The sequence below is a fragment of the Bombina bombina genome, chromosome 2 (assembly GCF_027579735.1).
Source record: "Bombina bombina isolate aBomBom1 chromosome 2, aBomBom1.pri, whole genome shotgun sequence".
NCBI lineage: Eukaryota > Metazoa > Chordata > Amphibia > Anura > Bombinatoridae > Bombina > Bombina bombina.
The window spans coordinates 484,667,265-484,691,931 of record NC_069500.1 but is presented as its reverse complement, the minus strand read 5'-3'; the positions used below and the strand labels follow the sequence as shown (position 1 = coordinate 484,691,931).

The 24,667-nt window shown below is 45.3% G+C and overlaps 1 protein-coding gene across 3 annotated transcripts in view; it reads right to left on the bottom strand.

Moving 5' to 3' along the window:
- Positions 1-24,667, bottom strand: part of RASAL1 (RAS protein activator like 1) — a 310,566-nt gene that overhangs the window by 74,143 nt on the left and 211,756 nt on the right. For all 3 annotated transcript variants that reach the window (XM_053702172.1, XM_053702170.1, XM_053702169.1), the window contains exon 7: positions 3,890-4,036. In XM_053702172.1, the coding sequence (XP_053558147.1) occupies positions 3,890-4,036 (147 nt within the window). The remainder of the gene's footprint in view (positions 1-3,889; positions 4,037-24,667) is intronic.

Sequence of the window (24,667 nt, the reverse complement as noted above, 5' to 3'; positions counted from 1 at the left end):
CCCCCAAAAAAAGATGAATTTGATACATATCTTTTTTTTTTTTTTTTTACATTTAACACAGAAAAAAAATGTGAATCCGATTACATGTCTGCAAAAAGCGGTACCCTGTGCCCACAGTCTGTGAGATGGTCAGACCCCTATTACTGTATACAGTGACACTGTTCAACCCACCAGTACTGTATATAGTGAGTCAGTGACACAGTCTGTAATCTGCCGGTGAGATGGCTGGCCTGACCCTACCCGCCCCAGTACTTTATAAAGTGACCACAGTAGTCTGTGACATGGTCCAGCCCCCCGTACTGTATATAGTGGTACTGTATAGTGACACTGTTTACCCCCCGCCCCCCCATGCTGTAGTAACAAGAACTGTAATTTGCTGGTTCCACAAACATACACACACACATACATGCATAAATACACACACAGTCACATACATACATACACACACACACATAAACACCAATGGGTATAACAGAAACACTAACCCCTGTAGTCAGAGACAGAGACTAGTGAAGCATCACTTCACACTCACATGATATCAGTGCAGGCAGTACGTAGAAAAAAGGAAATTATAGGCGCTAAAGGACAGTACCCAGCTTAACTAGTGAATTCCCCTCCAAGAATACAAAGTGGCAAAAGCAATGTGAAAAAGTGAAGTTAAGCGCTCAAAGCACGGGTATATCTAGGAGATGTGTATTTAAATAAAGGGACCAGTGTCCAGTATGTAATCAACGAAAAAATATATTCATCAAAGTATTTATATGTAATAATATATAGAAAGGAATATATATATATGTACCAGAACAGAGACAGAGGCGTAAATATCGTTCAAATGGAAAATTTCCAAAGGCAATTTATTATACTAATAAAACAGAGGTGTCAAGATGTCTAAAATGATACAAAATGATACAATGTAAAACAAAAGGGACGTCTCCCTTAATAAATGTATAGATACATAAAATAAGCATAAAAGAACAATAAGAAAAAGTACTAGCGCTTTAGCGAAAAATGTACTGATATCCCAAGATATTGACTTGCCAAGTGACAAGAAAGTAACTGTCCAGTTGTAGGCTTAAATTTGCCTGTATATGGTGGTTGGCGTTACTGGATGAGAGAAAAAGGGCGCCTTTTTGTGTAAAGGTGACGTGACGTCACGTTGTAAAATGGTAGGTGATGTTGCCGTGGCAACCCCTATTCCTAAATCTATAAGGAAATCCTGGGGGATCTAAAGATAATCTTTGCGTTCACGAAAGATGATAGCTTTGTTGTCGTGAGGAAAGACTAGCAGGATCTTGAAATTTAGAAATGGGTCTGTGGGCGAAACGCGTTGACCTGACACTGTGTTTTATGCTATTGATTTTATCCATCATTATTGTTATCTGTTAACAATTTTATGCTTCAAAAGACTTTCCATTTGAATTTCTATGTGCATGCTGGCACCAACTGACAACTAACTCCACCAACTGCTGTGCCGTTTGGCACCAACCTTGCTACAAAGAAACTCCTAGTCGCTACTAGCGACCACAAAACCGACTGTCTCCTAAGAATTTCCTAGTCGCTCCTTGCGACCGCCAAGTTCCTCAACAAAGGATAACCCAGTCGCTACCAGCGACCGCAAAGACCATCTTACTTATCCTAAAAGATCCGCGAGTCGTTACTAACGACCACCTCATCCTAAACCAAAGAATTCCTTAGTCGCTACTTGCGACCGCCAAGTTCTTCAACAAAGGATAAACCAGTCGCTACCGGCGACCGCAAAGACCAACCTACACTTCTAAAAAATCCTCAAGTCGTTACTAACGACCACCTTATCTGCAACTGGAAGGATCTCCTAGTCGCTGTTTGCGACCGCCAAGTCCTTCAACAAAGGATCAACTAGTCGCTACTAGCGACCGCAAAGACCCATTTCTAAATTTCAAGATCCTGCTAGTCTTTCCTCACGACAACAAATCTATCATCTTTCGTGAACGCAAAGATTATCTTTAGATCCCCCAGGATTTCCTTATAGATTTAGGAATAGGGGTTGCCACGGCAACATCACCTACCATTTTAAAACGTGACGTCACGTCACCTTTACACAAAAAGGCGCCCTTTTTCTCTCATCCAGTAACGCCAACCACCATATACAGGCAAATTTAAGCCTACAACTGGACAGTTACTTTCTTGTCACTTGGCAAGTCAATATCTTGGGATATCAGTACATTTTTCGCTAAAGCGCAAGTACTTTTTCTTATTGTTCTTTTATGCTTATTTTATGTATCTATACATTTATTAAGGGAGACGTCCCTTTTGTTTTACATTGTATCATTTTGTATCATTTTAGACATCTTGACACCTCTGTTTTATTAGTATAATAAATTGCCTTTGGAAATTTTCCATTTGAACGATATTTACGCCTCTGTCTCTGTTCTGGTACATATATATATATTCCTTTCTATATATTATTACATATAAATACTTTGATGAATATATTTTTTCGTTGATTACATACTGGACACTGGTCCTTTTATTTAAATACACATCTCTTAGATATACCCGTGCTTTGAGCGCTTAACTTCACTTTTTCACATTGCTTTTATCAGTGCAGGCAGTGGCAGGTCAATGTTTTTTATTGAAGCTGGGCCCCCACCCTTGGGGGGGGCCCGATCGCAGTTGCAACCTCTGTACCCCCTGTAGTTCCACCCCTGCCTCTCCCACAGGGTCCGCTGTATAATTGAACAAGGTGGGACCACAGGACCCAGGCAGCACTTGATAAGGGCAGCACATAGGGAGAGGACATTCTGGATATTGGAGTTTGTTAAGATAAATTAATTTTATATGATGCCCATCTGTATGTTTACTCGTGGAATTTTAATCTAATCAACTTTTATCTTTAAGACAACTTACACTAGTTGGGCGTGATTTTATTCTTAGACCCAGACAGCATATTGTCTTGAGCAGGCCCTCCTCCCCATGTAATCAATCATGCCATTATTCTCCTATTTGTGATCGGCAGATATTCCTATTCTTCAATTAGAAAACCAATCTTTTTTTTATTTTTCTTCTAACTTATACTGACGTTTTGGGATGAAATACAATATATGTTTTTTATCATTCCATCCAAGAACATTAAGGGATTAGAGATTGGAACAGAGTGCTAAGGTTCATCCAGTCTTGCTAATTATTTAATATATTATGGTCTTGAAGTGTGGGATGCAGGAGCTCAGTTTGAAGAATATGACACAAAACTTGCGTATAAATAGATTTTCATAACCTTGGTAGTGTGCAAGGACTACTTTAACTCTTGATCTATCATTCTACCTAATGGTGTTCATTATGGTGAGCAACGCTTCACTTGGAAACATAATAGGTGTGTACATGTCTGCAAGCATCCTGTCTCTCTGTGTATAAGCTTTTCAAGATATTATTTTATTCTCCTTTTTGTCTTGAACATGAAATTGAAATGGACAGTTAAAGGGACATTGTACACCAGATTTTTCTGTTCATACATTTTCTGTAGATCTTACATTTATATAGCCCATCTGGGAGTATTTTTGTACCAATGTTTAGTTTTGCTTATTTTTTAATAACATTGTGCTGATTTTCAGACTCCTAACCAAGCCCCACAGTGCCAGATGTGTACACACGTTTACATACTACTGCTGGCTCCTGTTTATGTTATCTGTCTCTTCATATGCAGGGAAGGGGGAAGTGTCTGCTCCTAGTCCCTTTCAGTGGGTGTCCCAGCCTAAACTCATCAACAGTGCTAAACTTGGATCTTCTAAGTAAGTTTTTAAAAGGTTTTATACTGGATGTTTAGATCAGTATCTGTGCATATTCTACTTTATAGTAGTGTCTATTACATGCAGTTATATGACAATTGATGTATACTGTCCCTTTAATCACTCACACGTCCCAGGAAATCATTCTTCCCGACCATGTCCCAGTCCCAAACTTCAATGCTGATTATTTGATCAACAGGGTCCAGCTCTTCTATTCCTCGTAGATCGAATTCCAGCACCTCATTCCACCTTGGGAAACGTGTTCTTTTAATAACCTAGAAGCAGATAACACTTATCTGTACAAACAATCAACTGAAAGCAGAAAAGTCCATGTGCAGTCCTTTAAGTTAGAGTATGGTAGGTAAGTGATAGCCGCTACAGGCTTCCCTGGTAGGGACAGCAAAATCAAAATTATAATTGCATACAATTTGCCAATTTACTTATGCTATAAAATTGGCTCTACTCTCTTAATATCATTGGAGTATCTTAAGAGTAGTGCACTACTGGGAGCAAGCTAAACACATCTGGTGCCATCTTTTTTCTAACACCCTACTCCCACCAACTTTAAAGCCCCAAAACTGCTCTATTTTGAGGGCATTTGGGGCACTTTTAGAAAATGAACCAGAGATCTATGTTTCACCCTCAGCATTTCTAGTTCCCTAAAATGGGCACAAAGTTATGTTATGTGTGGAAAGTATGAAATATAGAAATATGATGCCTGTGTTTCTGAAGCTAAACAATGATAAAGGGCGGTGAATCAGACTACTTCAGTCAGCATTGCTATGTAAGTCATTTTGCTTATTTTTGAAAATTATTTTAAAATACTTGCAATTTTTAAACAATTCTTTGATGCAAACTATTTTTTACTTCATTAGCCCTTTTAGGATACGCACAGATATCAACATGTGCACTTTAAGTATATCTAACACCAAGTGGTTAGGTATGCACAATTGCTGTCGTTCTGTTGTCTCATCCGAGTTATATACCTCCATCACGACCTGATCATGAGCTTACCAGGCACAAATAAGTATTTTAGATGAACACAATACATGAAGAGTATGACTACTGCAAAAGAGGTAATCTAAGAAAGCATACAATTTGTGGGGTACAGAAAAGTGTGTGTAATATCTCTCACATGAGTTAAATTATCTCCACACATCAAAGTAATTGTATTGAGTTATTAGAGAATGTAAATGTTTGGCTAGGATATTAATGTTTTTGTCTTGTCAAGAGGGAATCGACATTCACTTATCTAAAGATGGTGGTTGATTACTATTGGGGCATAAAGAGACACTAATGTATACAGAACACTGAACAGTATCAAGTTTACAGATTAAACTAAGAAATCTAGCTTGAATATCTCTCTCAAAATCAAGTCATAGGCTATGGTTCTACTGACCAAAATAGCTACTCCTCTAGCCTTTTTTTTAGAGGAGGAGGAGTACTCAACCACATGGAATTGCCTATAACATAATTTAAGGGGCTCTCCCTCTTTGTCTCCTGCAAAACAATACATCTGGTTGCATGCACCCTGAATAAGGATCTCAGCAACAAGCTACACTTAGTCGGTGTGTTGAGATGACCCACATTAGGCATTCAAATTTTTAAAGTAAACATAAGTAACATTTATTAAACACTTCTATTTATGATTTATATGGAGTTGTTGCTGGGCAAGACAAAGGAAAAGGGGAGAGAAAGAGATAAAAAGGGGGGGGGGAGATGTATAAGTAGTTGACATGGTAGAAGTTGTCTTCCGCAAGGGGGCGTTTTTGAAAGGCCTAAGAGATGGGGGGTGCAAGTTGATGGTAGGAGAAAGTACCAATAGAAATCGTGGGAAGGCAATGATAAAGGCTGTGCATATAGTGCCAATCAAATTGAAGGGATGGGAATTTTAGGGTTGTACTAGTCTCTGGCGTCAAGTTCCAAACAATTCAAAAAGAACTCCAGTAGAACAAATGAAACATAATAGAACACGTTATACACTGTATATGACTTTGCTTACAAGGGTGTCCTAGCTATAACAAACTAGAAAATAACCACAATTTACATACGGCTAGATTTAGAGTTTTGTCGGTAACGACCCACGTAGCTAACGCTGGCTTTTTTTCCCCCGCACCTTTTAAATACTGCTGGTATTTAGAGTTCACAGAAGGGCTGCGTTAGGCTCCAAAAAGGGAGCGTAGAGCATATTTACCGCTACTGCAACTGTCAATACCAGCGGTGCTTACGGACGCGGCCACCTTAAAAAACGTGCTTGTGCACGATTCCCCCATAGAAAACAATGGGGCAGTTTGAGCTGGAAAAAAACCTAACACCTGCAAAAAAGCAGCGTTCAGCTCTTAACGCAGCCCCATTGTTTCCTATGGGGAAACAGTTTCTAAGTCTGCACCTAACACTCTAACATGTACCCCGAGTCTAAACACCCCTAACCTTACACTTATTAACCCCTAATCTGCCGCCCCCGCTATCGCTGACCCCTGCATATTTTTTTTAACCCCTAATCTGCCGCTCCGTACACCGCCGCAACCTACATTATACCTATGTACCCCTAATCTGCTGCCCCTAACACCGCCGACCCCTATATTATATTTATTAACCCCTAATCTGCCCCCCACAACGTCGCCGCCAGCTACCTACAATAATTAACCCCTAATCTGCCGACCGGACCTGACCGCTATTATAATAAATGTATTAACCCCTAATCCGCCTCACTAACCCTATAATAAATAGTATTAACCCCTAATCTGCCCTCCCTAACATCGCTGACACCTAACTTCAAGTATTAACCCCTAATCTGCCGACCGGACCTCACCGCTACTCTAATAAATGTATTAACCCCTAAAGCTAAGTCTAACCCTAACACTAACACCCCCCTAAGTTAAATATAATTTAAATCTAACGAAATAAATGAACTCTTATTAAATAAATTATTCCTATTTAAAGCTAAATACTTACCTGTGAAATAAACCCTAATATAGCTACAATATAAATTATAATTATATTGTAGCTATTTTAGGAATAATATTTATTTTACAGGCAACTTTGTAATTATTTTAACCAGGTACAATAGCTATTAAATAGTTAATAACTATTTAATAGCTACCTAGTTAAAATAATTACAAAATTACCTGTAAAATAAATCCTAACCTAAGTTACAATTAAACCTAACACTACACTATCAATAAATTAATTAAATAAAATACCTACAATTAAATCTAACACTACACTATCAATAAATTAATTACATGAAATACCTACAAATAAATACAATTAAATAAACTAACTAAAGTACAAAAAATAAAAAAAAGCTAAGTTACAAAAAAATTAAAAAATTAATTACAAACATAATAAAAATATTACAACAATTTTAAGCTAATTACACCTACTCTAAGCCCCCTAATAAAATAACAAAGCCCCCCAAAATAAAAAAATGCCCTACCCTATTCTAAAATTAAAATAGAAAAGCTCTTTTACCTTACCAGCCCTTAAAAGGGCCTTTTGCGGGGCATGCCCCAAAGAATTCAGCTCTTTTGCCTGGAAAAAAAAAACATACAATACCCCCCCCAACATTACAACCCACCACCCACATACCCCTAATCTAACCCAAACCCCCCTTAAATAAACCTAACACTAAGCCCCTGAAGATCTTCCTACCTTATCTTCACCACACCGGGTATCACCGATCCGTCCAGGCTCCGAAATCTTCATCCAAGCCCAAGCGGGGGCTGGAGATCCATCATCCGGCTGAAGTCTTCTATCAAGCGGCAAGAAGAAGTCCAGAAGAGGCTCCAAAGTCTTCATCCTATCCGGGCAGAAGAGTAGATCCGGACCGACAACCATCTTCATCCAAGCGGCATCTTCTATCTTCATCCAATGACGAGCGGCTCCATCTTGAAGACCTCCGGCGCGGATCCATCCTCTTCTTCCGACGTCCTAAGTCCGAATGAAGGTTCCTTTAAATGACGTCATCCAAGATGGCGTCCCTCGAATTCCGATTGGCTGATAGGATTCTATCAGCCAATCGGAATTAAGGTAGGAAAAATCTGATTGGCTGATGGAACCAGCCAATCAGATTCAAGTTCAATCCGATTGGCTGATCCAATCAGCCAATCAGATTGAGCTCGCATTCTATTGGCTGATCGGAACAGCCAATAGAATGCGAGCTCAATCTGATTGGCTGATTCAATCAGCCAATCAGATTTTCCCTACCTTAATTCCGATTGGCTGATAGAATCCTATCAGCCAATCGGAATTCGAATTTAAAGGAACCTTCATTCGGACTTAGGACGTCGGAAGAAGAGGATGGATCCGCGCCGGAGGTCTTCAAGATGGAGCCGCTCGTCATCGGATGAAGATAGAAGATGCCGCTTGGATGAAGATGGTTGCCGGTCCGGATCTCCTCTTTTGCCCGGATAGGATGAAGACTTTGGAGCCTCTTCTGGACTTCTTCTTGCCGCTTGATAGAAGACTTCAGCCGGATTATGGATCTCCAGCCCCCGCTTGGGCTTGGATGAAGATTTCGGAGACTCCTCTGGACGGATCGGTGATACCTGGCGTGGTGAAGATAAGGTAGGAAGATCTTCAGGTGCTTAGTGTTAGGTTTATTTAAAGGGGGTTTGGGTTAGATTAGGGGTATGTGGGTGGTGGATTGTAATGTTGGGGGGGGTATTGTGTTTATTTTTACAGGCAAAAGAGCTGAATTCTTTGGGGCATGCCCCGCAAAAGGCCCTTTTATGGGCTGGTAAGGTAAAAGAGCTTTCTATTTTAATTTTAGAATAGGGTAGGGCATTTTTTTATTTTGGGGGGGCTTTGTTATTTTATTAGGGGGCTTAGAGTAGGTGTAATTAGCTTAAAATTGTTGTAATATTTTTATTATGTTTGTAATTAATTTTTTTATTTTTTGTAACTTAGCTTTTTTTATTTTTTGTTCTTTAGTTAGTTTATTTAATTGTATTTATTTGTAGGTATTTCATGTAATTAATTTATTGATAGTGTAGTGTTAGATTTAATTGTAGGTATTTTATTTAATTAATTTAATGATAGTGTAGTGTTAGGTTTAATTGTAACTTAGGTTAGGATTTATTTTACAGGTAATTTTGTAATTATTTTAACTTGGTAGCTATTAAATAGTTATTAACTATTTAATAGCTATTGTACCTAGTTAAAATAAATACAAAGTTGCCTGTAAAATAAATATAAATCCTAAAATAGCTACAATATAATTATAATTTATATTGTAGCTATATTAGGGTTTATTTTACAGGTAAGTATTTAGCTTTAAATAGGAATAATTTATTTAATAAGAGTTAATTTATTTAGTTAGATTTAAATTATATTTAATTTAGGGGGGTGTTAGTGTTAGGGTTAGACTTAGCTTTAGAGGTTAATACATTTATTATAGTAGCGGTGAGGTCCGGTCAGCAGATTAGGGGTTAATACTTGAAGTTAGGTGTCGGCGATGTTAGGGAGGACAGATTAGGGGTTAATACTATTTATTATAGGGTTATTGAGGCGGGAGTGAGGCGAATTAGGGGTTAATAACGTTATTATAGTAGCGGTGAGGTCCGGTCGGCAGATTAGGGGTTAATAATTGTAGGTAAGGTAGCAGCGACATTGGTGACGGCAGATTAGGGGTTAATAAATATAATATAGGGGTCGGCGGTGTTAGGGGCAGCAGATTAGGGGTACATAGGGATAACGTAGGTTGCGGCGGTGTGCGGTCGGCAGATTAGGGGTTAAAAAAAATTATTAGAGTGGTGGCGATGTGGGGGGGCCTCGGTTTAGGAGTACATAGGTAGTTTATGGGTGTTAGTGTACTTTAGAGCACAGTAGTTAAGAGCTTTATGAACCGGCGTTAGCCCAGAAAGCTCTTAACTCCTGACTTTTTTCTGCGGCTGGAGTTTTGTCGGTAGAGGCTCTACCGCTCACTTCAGCCAAGACTCTAAATACCAGCGTTAGAAAGATCCCATTGAAAAGATAGGGTACACAATTGGCGTAGGGGGATCTGCGGTATGGAAAAGTCGTGGCTGCAAAGTGAGCGTTAGACCCTTACCTACAAGACTCTAAATACCAGCGGTAGCCCAAAACCAGCATTAGGAGCCTCTAACGCTGATTTGACGGCTAACGCAGAACTCTAAATCTAGCCGATAGTGTTATAGAAGACCCTCACTCTCCAGAGTGGTCACAGATGAAGAAATGGAGTAACCAAGAATCTAGAGCGCTTCAAATATAATGCCAAAAAAAATATTTTGAATCTTACATTAGAAGAGAAACAAATATAAATAAACATTGCATCTTATACTGGCATAGACATCTAAATATTTATTAATAATACTAGAGCGATAAGGTAATCACATACCTAATTGACCTAGATATAATACGAAATTACAAACATTTGTATTCTAGTGCTAAGCAAAAAACACTAAATAAACATCAGAACATGTACTTGCATAAACAGTGCAAATGCGAAAATGAATGCATCTCACCAGTAATCATACGCTTATACAAATATATATGGCAAAGTTCCCATGAAATTCTGAACAGCAAACAGTGATATTCACAGGACTGGTCACCCGATACCCTCCCATTACACAAGGGGGCTGGGTACATGGCAAGAGTTGTCCCTTTGTTATTTTCCTCGCTCTTCCTGATAGGAGTTGCCACTCTGGAGCTGTTGACTACTGAAAGATGGAAGAAGCCTGTGGTGGGAGTTCTGGCATAGACAGTCCTCTCATCTTCAGTAGAGTTAGTACTTGGCGGACTGATGAGATGGTGTAGGTTTAATCGTCTTGAATAACCAGCAATTTAACCAGGAAACCCCCATCAGTAGTACTTGATATTAGACAATCTCAGAACTGACGTTATAAGAGAAAAAGTAGTTCTCAGCATTCCAGTGTGGGTGGAAAGATATGGAAAGAGCTGGATGCCTTTGAAGTGACCAGTTAGGGAAGGCCTGTGAAAGGCTGCTTGCAGGAGTCTTTTCTTGAAGCTGAATCTATGAAAGTAGGCTACCATATGTCTAGGTCACTGGTTTTTAAACCTGTCCTCAGGCCTCCCTAACAATCCAGGTTTTCTAAATTACTGTGGATGAGAGCAGGTAAAATAACCATATTCACCTGTGTTCTAGTTCAGATATTCTCAAAATGTGGCCTGTAAGGGAGACCTGAGGACAGGTTTGAAAACCAGTGGTCTAGGTTTATCAATGTCCAGATTTTTAGCCCACAGAGCTCTGAGTTCCCTTTGAATTAGGTTATATCTGTCATCTACAGTGGCACAGCAAGTGAGCGAGTTAAAAAAGACATGGATTTACATGATTACTTTATATAAATATATTCAAGGCCCATATACAGAGATGGCAGAAACTCTGTTTATTCCAAGAAAATTGTTTGTGGCAAAATGTCACAATTTAAGGTTGGTGGAAAGGAGATTTAATCTCCTGCAACGGAAACATTTTTTCACTGTAAAAGCAATAAAATTGTGCAACTCATTACCAAAGGAGGTAGTGAATGCCAATACCCTAGATAAATTTAAAAATAGTTTGGATACATTTCTGTCTATAAACAAAATTCATAGATATGATTGCTAGTATTAAATTGGTCACCTTTTAGTGGGATTATTTCATTTTAACTGGAGCTTTTTGTAAGTATTTTAGATTTGTATAGGTTGAACTCGATGGACTTCGGTCTTTTTTCAACCTCATCTACTATGTTACTATGTAACATGAAAAGTCATACAAGTTATACAAAACAAAATATACTAGAAAAATGTGTTCTTGGAATAGAAATTGTATTAAATCAAAGGAATGTGTGTGTTCAGGTGCGCATATGTACATATATATGTCAGGGTGTCGGTCTGTCACAATGGACTGACTCTCCCACTCACAAAGATGGTCACTCCATTGATCTGATTTTCAGTTATCGATGCACTATCTCACTGCATCTCTATCCTCTCTGGTCTCCCTAGCTGCCGCATAGCTCCTTTACAATCCATAATCAATGCCTCTGCCAGGCTCATCTTCGTTGCACATCGCTCTTCATCTGCCGCACCTCTCTGCCAATCCCTTCACTGGCTTCCTCTTGCCTCCAGGATTAAACACAACATTTTCACTCTGACACACAAAGCCCTCAATTGCATTGCTCCCCCCTATATCTCAGACCTTGTCTCCAGATACTCTCCCTCCTGTCCACTTCGCTCCGCTCATGATCTCCAACTCTCCTCCTCTCTTGTTACCTCCTCACATTCTCGTCTACAAGATTAGTCCAGACTGGCTCCCATCTTATGGAACTCTCTGCCTCGCTCCACAAAAATCTCCCCTAGTTTTAAAAGCTTCAAGTGCTCCCTGAAGACTTTACTATTCAGGGACTCTTACAACCTACACTAACCTTCCTATCTCCACTGCTATCCCCTAAAACCCCATAGCATGTAAGCCTATGAGCCCAGCTGTTTGTAGTTCACCTTCATAAGAGCCGACTACAGCAGTGCAACTCTTGGGCAGGACCCTCTCTCCCCGTTGATCCCTGTAATCGTTTTTTTATATACCACCTACAGTATGTTCATAACGCTGCGGAACCTGTTGGTGCTCTACAAATACCTAATGATAATAATAATAAAAATAATAAAAAAAGTTAGCAAAATATTTGAAATAGTTGTAATGTATAAATACATTTTTTTTGTCATTAAAGTGATGGCTGTTAAACCTTAATACAACTCTGCCTATGACTTTTCACTTGCACCTGAGTCAATCTTTCTACATTACAGAATACTACAGCTACTAGTCCTAAAGCCCGTTCACACAGGCCATTTTTTGCAGTTCAGCAGTCCCACCCCTTGCTCTCTCTCCCCCCCCCTCTCTTTTGCTTTCTCTCTCCCCCTCTCTTTTGCTCTCTCTCCCCCCTCTCTTTTGCTCTCTTGTCCCTCTTTTTTGCTCCCTCTCTCCCCTCTCTCTTTTGCTTTCTCTCCCCCCTCTCTTTTGCTCTCTCTCACCCCCTCTCTTTTGCACTCTCTCTCTCTCCCTCTCTTTTGTGCACTCTCTCTCTCTTCCCCTCTCTTTTGTGCTCTCTCTCTCCCCCCTCTCTTTTGCGCTCTCTCTCCCCCTCTATTTTGAGCTCTCTCTCCCCCCTCTCTTTTGTGCTCTCTCTCTCCATCTCTCTTTTGCACTCTCTCTCCTCCTCTCTTTGTGCTCTCTCTCCCCCTCTCTTTTGCACTCTCTCTCCCCCTCTATTTTGAGCTCTCTCTCCCTCCCCTCTCTTTTGTGCTCTCTCTCCCCTCTCTTTTGCACTCTCTCTCTCCCCCTCTCTTTTGCTCTCTCTCCCCTCTCTTTTGTGCTCTCTCCCCTCTCTTTTGCTCTCTCTGTCTCTCCCCCTCTCTTTTGCTCTCTCTCTCCCTCTCTCTTTTGCTCTTTCTGCCCCTTCTCTTTTGCTCTCTCTCTCCCCCACTCTCTCTCCCCCTCTCTTTTGCTCTTTCTCTCCCCCCTCTCTTTTGCTCTCTCTCTCTCTTCCCCTCTCTTCTCCTTTCTTTTGCTCTCTCTCCCCCCTTTCTTTTGCTCTCTCTCTCTCCCCCTCTCTTTTGTGCTCTCTCACCACTCTCTTTTGCTCTCTCCCCCATCTCTTTTGCTCTCTCTCTCCCCCTCTTGTTTGCTCTCTCTTTCCCCCTTTTTTTTGCTCTCTCTCCCCCTCTCTTTTGCTCTCTCTCTCTTTCCCCCCTCTATTTTTCTCTCTCTCTTTTGCTCTCTCTCTCCCCCTCTCTTTTGCTCTCTTTCTCCCCCCTCTCTTTTGCTCTCTCTCCCCCTCTCTTTTGCTCTCTCTCTCCCCCCTCTCTTTTGCTCTCTCTCTCTTCCCCTTTCTCCCCCTCTATTTTGCTCTCTCTCCCCCCCTTTCTTTTGCTCTCTCCCCCTTCTCTTTTGCGCTCTCTCTCTCCCCCTCTTTTGCTCTCTCTCTTTCCCCCTCTCTTTTGTGCTCTCTCCCCCCTCTCTTTTGCACTCTCTCTCCCCCTCTATTTTGAGCTCTCTCTCCCCCCTCTCCTTTGTGCTCTCTCTCCCCTCTCTTTTGCACTCTCTCTCTCCCCCTCTCTTTTGCTCTCTCTCTCTCTCCCCTCTCTTTTGTGCTCTCTTCCCTCTCTTTTGCTCTCTCTCTCCCCCCTCTCTTTTGCTCTCTCTCTCTACCCTCTTTTGCTCTCTCCCTCTCTCTTTTGCTCTTTCTCCCCCTTCTCTTTTGCTCTCTCTGCCCCCATCTCTCCCCCCTCTCTCTCTCCCCCCTCTCTCTCCCTCTCTTTTGCTCTTTCTCTCCCCCCTCTCTTTTGCTCTCTCTCTCTTCCCCTCTCTCTTCTCCTCTCTTTTGCTCTCTTTCCCCCCTTTCTTTTGCTCTCTCTCTTCCCCCTCTTTTGCTCTCTCTCTCACCACTCTTTTGCTCTCTCCCCCATCTATTTTGCTCTCTCTCTCCCCCTCTCATTTGCTCTCTCTCTTTCCCCCTTTTTTTGCTCTCTCCCCCTCTCTTTTGCTCTCTCTCTTTCCCCCCTCTATTTTTCTCTCTCTCTCTCTCCCCCTCTCTTTTGCTCTCTCTCTCCCCCTCTCTTTTGCTCTCTCTCTCCCCCTCTCTTTTGCTCTCTCTCTCCCCCCTCTCTTTTGCTCTCTCTCTCTTCCCCTCTCTCCCCCTCTCTTTTGCTCTCTCTCCCCCCTTTCTTTTGCTCTCTCTCCCCTTCTCTTTTGCGCTCTCTCTCTCCCCCCTCTTTTGCTCTCTCTCTCCCCCGTCTCTTTTGCTCTCTCTCTCTTTCCTCCCTCTCTTTTGCACTCTCTCCCTCTCTTTTGTGCTCTCTCTCCCCCCCTCTCTTTTGCGCTCTCAATCTCCCTCTCTTTTGTGGTCTCTCTATCCCCCTCTCTTTTGTGCTCTCTCTCTCCCCCTCTCTTTTGCGCTCTCTCTCCCCTCTATTTTGAACTCACTCCCCCCCTCTTTTGCACTCTCTCCCCCTCTCTTTTGCTCTCTCTCTCTCCCCTCTCTTTTGTGCTCTCTCTCCCCTCTCTTTTGCTCTCTCTCTCCCCCCTCTCTTTTGCTCTCTCTCTCTACCCTCTCTTTTGCTCTCTCCCTCTCTCTCTTTTGCTCTCTCTCTCCCTCTCTCTTTTGCTCTTTCTCCCCCTATTTTTGCTCTCTCTCCCCCTCTCTTTTGCTCTCTCTCTTTCCCCCCTCTATTTTTCTCTCTCTTTTTTGCTCTCTCTCTCCCCCCTCTTTTGCTCTCTCTCACCCTCTCTTTTGCTCTCTCTCTCTCTCTCTCCCTCTCTTTTGCTCTCTCTCTCCCCCCTCTCTTTTGCTCTCTCTTCCCCTCTCTTTTGCTCTCTCTCCCCTTTCTTTTGCTCTCTCTCCCCCTTCTCTTTTGCGCTCTCTCTCTCCCCCTCTTTTGTGCTCTCTCTCTCTCCCCCTCTCTTTTGTGCTCTCTCTCCCCCCCCTCTCATTTGCTCTCTCTCTTTCCCCCTTTTTTTTGCTCTCTCCCCCTCTCTTTTGCTCTCTCTCTTTTCCCCCTCTATTTTTCTCTCTCTCTTTTGCTCTCTCTCTCCCCCTCTCTTTTGCTCTCTCTCTCCCCCCTCTCTTTTGCTCTCTCTCTCCCCCTCTCTTTTGCTCTCTCTCTCCCCCCTCTCTTTTGCTCTCTCTCTCTTCCCCTCTCTCCACCTCTCTTTTGCTCTCTCTCCCCCCTTTCTTTTGCTCTCTCTCCCCTTCTCTTTTGCGCTCTCTCTCTCCCCCTCTTTTGCTCTCTCTCTCCCCCGTCTCTTTTGCTCTCTCTCTTTCCCCCTCTCTTTTGCACTCTCTCCCTCTCTTTTGTGCTCTCTCTCCCCCCCTCTCTTTTGCGCTCTCAATCTCCCTCTCTTTTGTGCTCTCTCTATCCCCCTCTCTTTTGTGCTCTCTCTCTCCCCCTCTCTTTTGCGCTCTCTCTCCCCTCTATTTTGAACTCACTCCACCCCCTCTTTTGCACTCTCTCCCCCTCTCTTTTGCTCTCTCTCTCCCCTCTCTTTTGTGCTCTCTCTCCCCTCTCTTTTACTCTCTCTCTCTCCCCCCTCTCTTTTGCTCTCTCTCTCTACCCTCTCTTTTGCTCTCTCCCTCTCTCTCTTTTGCTCTCTCTCTCCCTCTCTCTTTTGCTCTTTCTCCCCCTATTTTTGCTCTCTCTCCCCCTCTCTTTTGCTCTCTCTCTTTCCCCCTCTATTTTTCTCTCTCTTTTTTGCTCTCTCTCTCCCCCCCTCTTTTGCTCTCTCTCACCCTCTCTTTTGCTCTCTCTCTCTCTCCCTCTCTTTTGCTCTCTCTCTCCCCCCTCTCTTTTGCTCTCTCTTCCCCTCTCTTTTGCTCTCTCTCCCCTTTCTTTTGCTCTCTCTCCCCCTTCTCTTTTGCGCTCTCTCTCTCCCCCTCTTTTGTGCTCTCTCTCTCTCCCTCTCTTTTGTGCTCTCTCTCCCCCCCTCTCTTTTGCGCTCTCTCTCTCCCTCTCTTTTGTGCTCTCTCTCTCCCCCGTCTCTTTTGCTCTCTCTCTTTCCCCCCTCTCTTTTGCACTCTCTCCCTCTCTTTTGTGCTCTCTCTCCCCCCCTCTCTTTTGCGCTCTCAATCTCCCTCTCTTTTGTGCTCTCTCTATCCCCCTCTCTTTTGTGCTCTCTCTCTCCCCCTCTCTTTTGCGCTCTCTCTCCCCTCTATTTTGAACTCACTCCCCCCCCCCCTCTTTTGCACTCTCTCCCCCTCTCTTTTGCTCTCTCTCTCCCCTCTCTTTTGCTCTCTCTCTCCCCCCTCTCTTTTGCTCTCTCTCTCCCCCCTCTCTTTTGCTCTCTCTCTCTACCCTCTATTTTGCTCTCTCCCTCTCTCTCTTTTGCTCTCCCTCTCTCTTTTGCTCTTTCTCCCCCTATTTTTGCTCTCTCTCCCCCTCTCTTTTGCTCTCTCTCTTTCCCCCCTCTATTTTTCTCTCTCTTTTTTGCTCTCTCTCTCCCCCCCTCTTTTGCTCTCTCTCACCCTCTCTTTTGCTCTCTCTCTCTCTCCCTCTCTTTTGCTCTCTCTCTCTCCCCTCTCTTTTGCTCTCTCTTCCCCTCTCTTTTGCTCTCTCTCCCCTTTCTTTTGCTCTCTCTCCCCCTTCTCTTTTGCGCTCTCTCCCCCTCTTTTGTGCTCTCTCTCTCTCCCCCTCTCTTTTGTGCTCTCTCTCCCCCCTCTCTTTTGCGCTCTCTCTCTCCCTCTCTTTTGTGCTCTCTCTCTCCCCCTCTCTTTTGTGCTCTCTCACTCTCCCCCTCTCTTTTGCACTCTCTCTCCCCCTCTATTTTGAGCTCACTCTCCCCCCTCTCTTTTGTGCTCTCTCTCCCCTCTCTTTTGCACTCTCTCTCCCCTCTCTTTTGATCTCTCTCTCCCCTCTCTTTTGTGCTCTCTCTCCCCTCTCTTTTGTGCTCTCTCTCCCCCCTCTCTTTTGCTCTCTCTCTCTACCTTCTCTTTTGCTCTCTCCCTCTCTCTCTTTTGCTCTCTCTCTCCCCCCTCTCTTTTGCTCTCTCTCTCCCCCCTCTCTTTTGCTCTCTCTCTCTACCCTCTCTTTTGCTCTCTCCCTCTCTCTCTTTTGCTCTCCCTCTCTCTTTTGCTCTTTCTCCCCCTATTTTTGCTCTCTCTCCCCCTCTCTTTTGCTCTCTCTCTTTCCCCCCTCTATTTTTCTCTCTCTTTTTTGCTCTCTCTCTCCCCCCCTCTTTTGCTCTCTCTCACCCTCTCTTTTGCTCTCTCTCTCTCTCCCTCTCTTTTGCTCTCTCTCTCTCCCCTCTCTTTTGCTCTCTCTTCCCCTCTCTTTTGCTCTCTCTCCCCTTTCTTTTGCTCTCTTTCCCCCTTCTCTTTTGCGCTCTCTCCCCCTCTTTTGTGCTCTCTCTCTCTCCCCCTCTCTTTTGTGCTCTCTCTCCCCCCTCTCTTTTGCGCTCTCTCTCTCCCTCTCTTTTGTGCTCTCTCTCTCCCCCTCTCTTTTGTGCTCTCTCACTCTCCCCCTCTCTTTTGCAGTCTCTCTCCCCCTCTATTTTGAGCTCACTCTCCCCCCTCTCTTTTGTGCTCTCTCTCCCCTCTCTTTTGCACTCTCTCTCCCCTCTCTTTTGATCTCTCTCTCCCCTCTCTTTTGTGCTCTCTCTCCCCTCTCTTTTGTGCTCTCTCTCCCCCCTCTCTTTTGCTCTCTCTCTCTACCTTCTCTTTTGCTCTCTCCCTCTCTCTCTTTTGCTCTCTCTCTCCCTCTCTCTTTTGCTCTTTCTCTCCCTTCTATTTTGCTCTCTCTCTCTCTCCCCCCTCTCTCTCTCCCCCCCTCTCTCTCTCTCCCTCTCTCTCTCCCCCTCTGTCTCCCCCTCTCTTTTGCTCTTTCTCTCCTCCCTCTCTTTTGCTCTCTCTCTCTTCCCCTCTCTCTCTTCTCCTCTCTTTTGCTCTCTCTCTCTACCCTTTCTTTTGCTCTCTCTCTCCCCCCCTCTTTTGCGCTCTCTCTCCCCCTCTTTTGCTCTCTCTCTCACAACTCTCTTTTGCTCTCTCCCCCATCTCTTTTGCTCTCTCTCCCCCTCTTGTTTGCTCTCTCTCTCCACCTCTATTTTGCTCTCTCTCTCTTCCCCTCTCTCTCCCTCTCTTTTGCTCTCTCTCTTTCCCCCCTCTATTTTTCTCTCTCTCTTTTGCGCTCTCTCTCCCCCATCTCTTTTGCTCTCTCTCTCCCCCTCTCTTTTGCTCTCTCTCTCCACCTCTCTTTTGCTTTCTCTCACTTCCCCTCTCTCCCTCTCTTTTGCTCTCTCTCCCCCCTTTCTTTTGCTCTCTTTTGCACTCTCTCTCCCTCTCTTTTGTGCTCTCTCTCTCTCCCCCTCTCTTTTGTGCTCTCTCTCCCCCCTGTCTTTTGCGCTCTCTCTCTCCCTCTCTTTTGTGCTCTCTCTCTCTCTCCCCCTCTCTTTTGTGCTCTCTCTCTCCCCCCCCTCTCTTTTGTGCTCTCTCTCCCCCTCTCTTTTGTGCTCTCTCTCCCCTCTCCTTTGCACTCTCTCCCCCCTCTCTTTTGCTCTCTCTCTCTACCCTCTCTTTTGGTCTCTCCCTCTCTCTCTTTTGCTCTCTCTCTCCCTCTCTCTTTTGCTCTTTCTCCCCCTTCTCTTTTGCTCTCTCTCTCTCTCTCTCTCTCCCCCCTCTCTCCCCCTCTCTCTCTCTCCCCCCTCCCTCTCTCTCCCCTCTCTCTCTCTCTCTCTCCCCCCTCTCTCTCTCTCCCCCTCTCTTTTGCTCTTTCTCTCCCCCTCTCTTTTGCTCTTTCTCTCCCCCTCTCTTTTGCTCTCTCTCTCTTCCCCTCTCTCTCTTCTCCTCTCTTTTGCTCTCTCTCTCCCCTTTCTTTTGCTCTCTCTCTCCCCCTCTCTTTTGCGCTCTTGCGCTCTCTCTCCCCCTCTTTTGCTCTCTCTCTCACCACTCTCTTTTGCTCTCTCCCCCGTCTCTTTTGCTCTCTCTCTCCCCCTCTCGTTTGCTCTCTTTCCCCCTTTTTTTTGCTCTCTCTCCCCCTCTCTTTTGCTCTCTCTCTTTCCCCACTCTATTTTTCTCTCTCTCTTTTGCTCTCTCTCCCCCTCTCTTTTGCTCTCTCTCTCCCCCCTCTCTATTGCTCTCTCTCTCTCTCCCTCTCTTTTGCTCTCTCCCCCTCTCTTTTGCTCTGTCTCTCTTCCCCTCTCTCTCCCTCTCTTTTGCTCTCTCTCCCCCCTTTCTTTTGCTCTCTCTCCCCCTTCTCTTTTGCGCTCTCTCTCCCCCTCTTTTGCTCTCACTCTCCCCCTCTCTTTTGCACTCTCCCTCTCTTTTGTGCTCTCTCTCCCCCTCTCTTTTGTGCTCTCTCTCCCCCTCTCTTTTGTGCTCTCTCTCCCCCTCTATTTTGTGCTCTCTCCCCCCTCTCTTTTGTGCTCTCTCTCCCCCTCTCTTTTGTGCTCTCTCTCTCCTCCTCTCTTTTGTGCTCTCTCTCCCCCTCTCTTTTGTGCTCTCTCTCCCCCTCTATTTTGTGCTCTCTCCCCCTCCCCCCCTCTCTTTTGCGCTCTCTCTCCCCCTCTATTTTGAGCTCTCTCTCTCCCCCTCTCTTTTGTGCTCTCTCTCCCCTCTCTTTTGCACTCTCTCTCTCCCCCCTCTCTTTTGTGCTCTCTCTCCCCTTTTTTTGCATTCTCTCTCTCCCCCCTCTCTTTTGCTCTCTCTCTCTACCCTCTCTTTTGCTCTCTCCCTCTATCTCTTTTGCTCTCTCTCTCCCTCTCTCTTTTGCTCTTTCTCCCCCTTCTCTTTTGCTCTCTCTCTCTCTCCCCCCTCTCTCTCTCCCCCACTCTCCCCCCCCTCTCTCCCCCCTCTCTCTCTCCCCCTCTCTCTCTCCCCCTCTCTCTCTCTCTCCCCCTCTCTTTTGCTCTTTCTCTCCCCCTCTCTTTTGCTCTCTCTCTCTTCCCCTCTCTCTCTTCTCCTCTCTTTTGCTCTCTCTCTCCCCTTTCTTTTGCTCTCTCTCTCCCCCCTCTCTTTTGCGCTCTCTCTCCCCCTCTTTTGCTCTCTCTCTCACCACTCTCTTTTGCTCTCTCCCCGTCTCTTTTGCTCTCTCTCTCCCCCTCTCGTTTGCTCTCTTTACCCCTTTTTTTTGCTCTCTCTCCCCCTCTCTTTTGCTCTCTCTCTCTCTTTCCCCACTCTATTTTTCTCTCTCTCTTTTGCTCTCTCTCTCTCTCCCCCCTCTCTTTTGCTCTCCCTCTCCCCCCTCTCTCTCCCCCCTCTCTATTGCTTTCTCTCTCTCCCCCTCTCTTTTGCTCTCTCTCTCCCCCTCTCTTTTGCTCTGTCTCTCTTCCCCTCTCTCTCCCTCTCTTTTGCTCTCTCTCCCCCCTTTCTTTTGCTCTCACTCTCCCCCTCTCTTTTGCACTCTCCCTCTCTTTTGTGCTCTCTCTCCCCCTCTCTTTTGTGCTCTCTCTCTCTCCCCCCTCTCTTTTGTGCTCTCTCTCCCCCTCTCTTTTGTGCTCTCTCTTTCTCCCCCTCTATTTTGTGCTCTCTCCCCCCTCTCTTTTGCGCTCTCTCTCCCCCTCTATTTTGAGCTCTCTCTCTCCCCCTCTCTTTTGTGCTCTCTCTCCCCTCTCTTTTGCACTCTCTCTCTCCCTCCTCTCTTTTGCTCTCTCTCTCTCCCCTCTCTTTTGTGCTCTCTCTCCCCTTTTTTTGCATTCTCTCTCTCCCCCCTCTCTTTTGCTCTCTCTCTCTACCCTCTCTTTTGCTCTCTCCCTCTATCTCTTTTGCTCTCTCTCTCCCTCTCTCTTTTGCTCTTTCTCCCCCTCCTCTTTTGCTCTCTCTCTCTCTCTCTCCCCCCCTCTCTCCCCCTCTCTTTTGCTCTTTCTCTCCCCCTCTCTTTTGCTCTTTCTCTCCCCCTCTCTTTTGCTCTCTCTCTCTTCCCCTCTCTCTCTTCTCCTCTCTTTTGCTCTCTCTCTCCCCTTTCTTTTGCTCTCTCTCTCCCCCTCTCTTTTGCGCTCTCTCTCCCCCTCTTTTGCTCTCTCTCTCACCACTCTCTTTTGCTCTCTCCCCCATCTCTTTTGCTCTCTCTCTCCCCCTCTCGTTTGCTCTCTTTCCCCCTTTTTTTGCTCTCTCTCCCCCTCTCTTTTGCTCTCTCTCTTTCCCCACTCTATTTTTCTCTCTCTCTTTTGCTCTCTCTCTCTCTCCCCTTCTCTTTTGCTCTCTCTCCCCCCTTTCTTTTGCTCTCTCTCCCCCTTCTCTTTTGCGCTCTCTCTCTCCCCCTCTTTTGCTCTCACTCTCCCCCTCTCTTTTGCACTCTCCCTCTCTTTTGTGCTCAGCTCTATCCCCCTCTCTTTTGTGCTCTCTCTCTCCCCCCTCTCTTTTGTGCTCTCTCTCTCCCCCTCTCTTTTGTGCTCTCTCTCTCTCCCCCTCTCTTTTGCGCTCTCTCTCCCCCTCTATTTTGAGCTCTCTCTCTTTCCCTCTCTTTTGTGCTCTCTCTCCCCTCTCTTTTGCACTCTCTCTCTCCCCCCTCTCTTTTGCTCTCTCTCTCTGTCCCCTCTCTTTTGTGCTCTCTCTCCCCGTTTTTTTGCATTCTCTCTCTCCCCCTCTCTTTTGCTCTCTCTCTACCCTCTCTTTTGCTCTCTCCCTCTATCTCTTTTGCTCTCTCTCTCCCTCTCTCTTTTGCTCTTTCTCCCCCTTCTCTTTTGCTCTCTCTCTCTCTCCCCTCTCTCCCCCCTCTCTCTCTCTCCCCCAATCTCTCCCCCCCTCTCTCTCCCCCTCTCTTTTGCTCTCTCTCTACCCTCTCTTTTGCTCTCTCCCTCTATCTCTTTTGCTCTCTCTCTCCCTCTCTCTTTTGCTCTTTCTCCCCCTTCTCTTTTGCTCTCTCTCTCTCTCCCCTCTCTCCCCCCTCTCTCTCTCTCCCCCAATCTCTCCCCCCCTCTCTCTCCCCCTCTCTTTTGCTCTTTCTCCCCCCTCTCTCTTTTGCTCTCTCTCTCTTCCCCTCTCTCTATTCTCATCTCTTTTTGCTCTCTCTCCCCCCTTTCTTTTGCTCTCTCTCTCCCCCCTCTCTTTTGCGCTCTCTCTCCCGTCTTTTGCTCTCTCTCTCACCACTCTCTTTTGCTCTCTCCCCCTCTCTTTTGCTCTCTCTCTTCCCCCTTTTTTTTGCTCTCTCTCCCCCTCTCTTTTGCTCTCTCTCTTTTCCCCCTCTATTTTTCTCTCTCTCTTTTGCTCTCTCTCTCCCCCCTCTCTTTTGCTCTCTCTCTCCCCCTCTCTTTTGCTCTCTCTCTCTCCCTCTCTTTTGCTCTCTCTCTCTTCCCCTCTATCCCCCTCTCTTTTGCTCTCTCTCCCCCCTTTCTTTTGCTCTCTCTCCCCCTTCTCTTTTGCGCTCTCTCTCTCCCCCTCTCTTTTGTGCTCTCTCTCTCTCCCCCTCTCTTTTGCGCTCTCTCTCCCCCTCTATTTTGAGCTCTCTCTCTTTCCCTCTCTTTTGTGCTCTCTCTCCCCTCTCTTTTGCACTATCTCTCTCCCCCCTCTCTTTTGCTCTCTCTCTCTGTCCCCTCTCTTTTGTGCTCTCTCTCCCCGTTTTTTTGCATTCTCTCTCTCCCCCCTCTCTTTTGCTCTCTCTCTACCCTCTCTTTTGCTCTCTCCCTCTATCTCTTTTGCTCTCTCTCTCCCTCTCTCTTTTGCTCTTTCTCCCCCTTCTCTTTTGCTCTCTCTCTCTCTCCCCTCTCTCCCCCCTCTCTCTCTCTCCCCCACTCTCTCCCCCCCTCTCTCTCCCCCTCTCTTTTGCTCTTTCTCCCCCCTCTCTCTTTTGCTCTCTCTCTCTTCCCCTCTCTCTATTCTCATCTCTTTTTGCTCTCTCTCCCCCCTTTCTTTTGCTCTCTCTCCCCCCCTCTCTTTTGCGCTCTCTCTCCCGTCTTTTGCTCTCTCTCTCACCACTCTCTTTTGCTCTCTCCCCCTCTCTTTTGCTCTCTCCCCCCTTTTTTTTGCTCTCTCTCCCCCTCTCTTTTGCTCTCTCTCTTTTCCCCCTCTATTTTTCTCTCTCTCTTTTGCTCTCTCTCTCCCCCCTCTCTTTTGCTCTCTCTCTCCCCCTCTCTTTTGCTCTCTCTCTCTCCCTCTCTTTTGCTCTCTCTCTCTTCCCCTCTATCCCCCTCTCTTTTGCTCTCTCTCCCCCCTTTCTTTTGCTCTCTCTCCCCCTTCTCTTTTGCGCTCTCTCTCTCCCCGTCTCTTTTGCTCTCTGTCTTTCCCCCTTTTTTTTGCTCTCTCTCCCCCTCCCTTTTGCTCTCTCTCTTCCCCTCTCTATTTCTCTCTCTCTCTCTCTCTCTCTCCCCCCCTCTCATTTGCTCTCTCTCTCCCCCCTCTCTTTTGCTATCTCCCTCCTCTCTTTTCTTCTTTCCCCCTCTCTTTTGCTCTTCCCCCTCTATTTTGCTCTCTCCCTCTCTCTTTCTCTCTCCCCCCACTCTTTTGATCTGTCTCTCACGCTCACGCGCAACCGCGCCCTTCCCCGTCCCCGTCAGCAACCAATCCCGCCCACCGTTGTCACAACGCAGAAAATCTAATGCCTCAAAATATTCTTAATTACTCACGCTGAGTACTATAACCCTCCAAACAGTAACTGAACTTTCAGACATTTTCATATTCTTTTCCTAGATAGCCATTTCTGCATTCATTATTCACTGGGTGCATTTTGCAGCTAAACCAAACAATGGCTTTCCACATCTTCAAGAATCAGAAGAATCAGAGAAGTATTGACCCTAGCTCCTTCCTTTGCTTTAACCATGGCCTACCGTTTTTTCTTACAATGTCTCCTGCCACCAACTCAATACAATCTTTCATATTGCACCTTTTATTTAGAATAACCAACCTTGTTCTTTCAGACTTTTCTTCAAAATTTACAGGATTTAACTGTATCTAAAATTTTAAAGTAATTTTTTTGCACAGCTCCTTAAAGCAACTACAAATAGTCCAATTCTAGTTCTCCACAATACAAATTTACTCTAGGGTTGACACCCGACCCGGTATCACTGGGACAGTCCCGGTCTGATGCTGTCCCGGAACTATCCTCAAATGCCCTGGGCTACGAGCTCCCCTGGAGCAGCAAGCAACAGTTAGCACAGATTTTTTTAAAAATGTAGCTGGCCAGGGGAGCTCTTAGCCGGGCCCGGGGTTACTAAAATACTGGGTAGGTGGAGTCTGGAGGAGAGACGGAAGATGGTGTGGGAGGGGGGAAGAGGGTCGAGGAGGGGAGTCATCACATCCTGCTGAGAGCGGCAGAAAGAGGTCAGGTGTTGGTGCAGTGGCCGCGGGCTGCACGCTGAAACATGGCCAGTTACCTCGAGAAGTTCGAGTAGTCAGTGCCACCTCCATCTGTACTGTAGGTCCTCTGCAGCAGCAGCCTTTGGCAAGAATCCTGGAGCCCTTGCCCCGGCCCTGAGCCAACAAGTGCAGTGCAGCAACAGAGAAACTGTGAGTAATACTTTGCTGTGTCTGCTCTTTTTT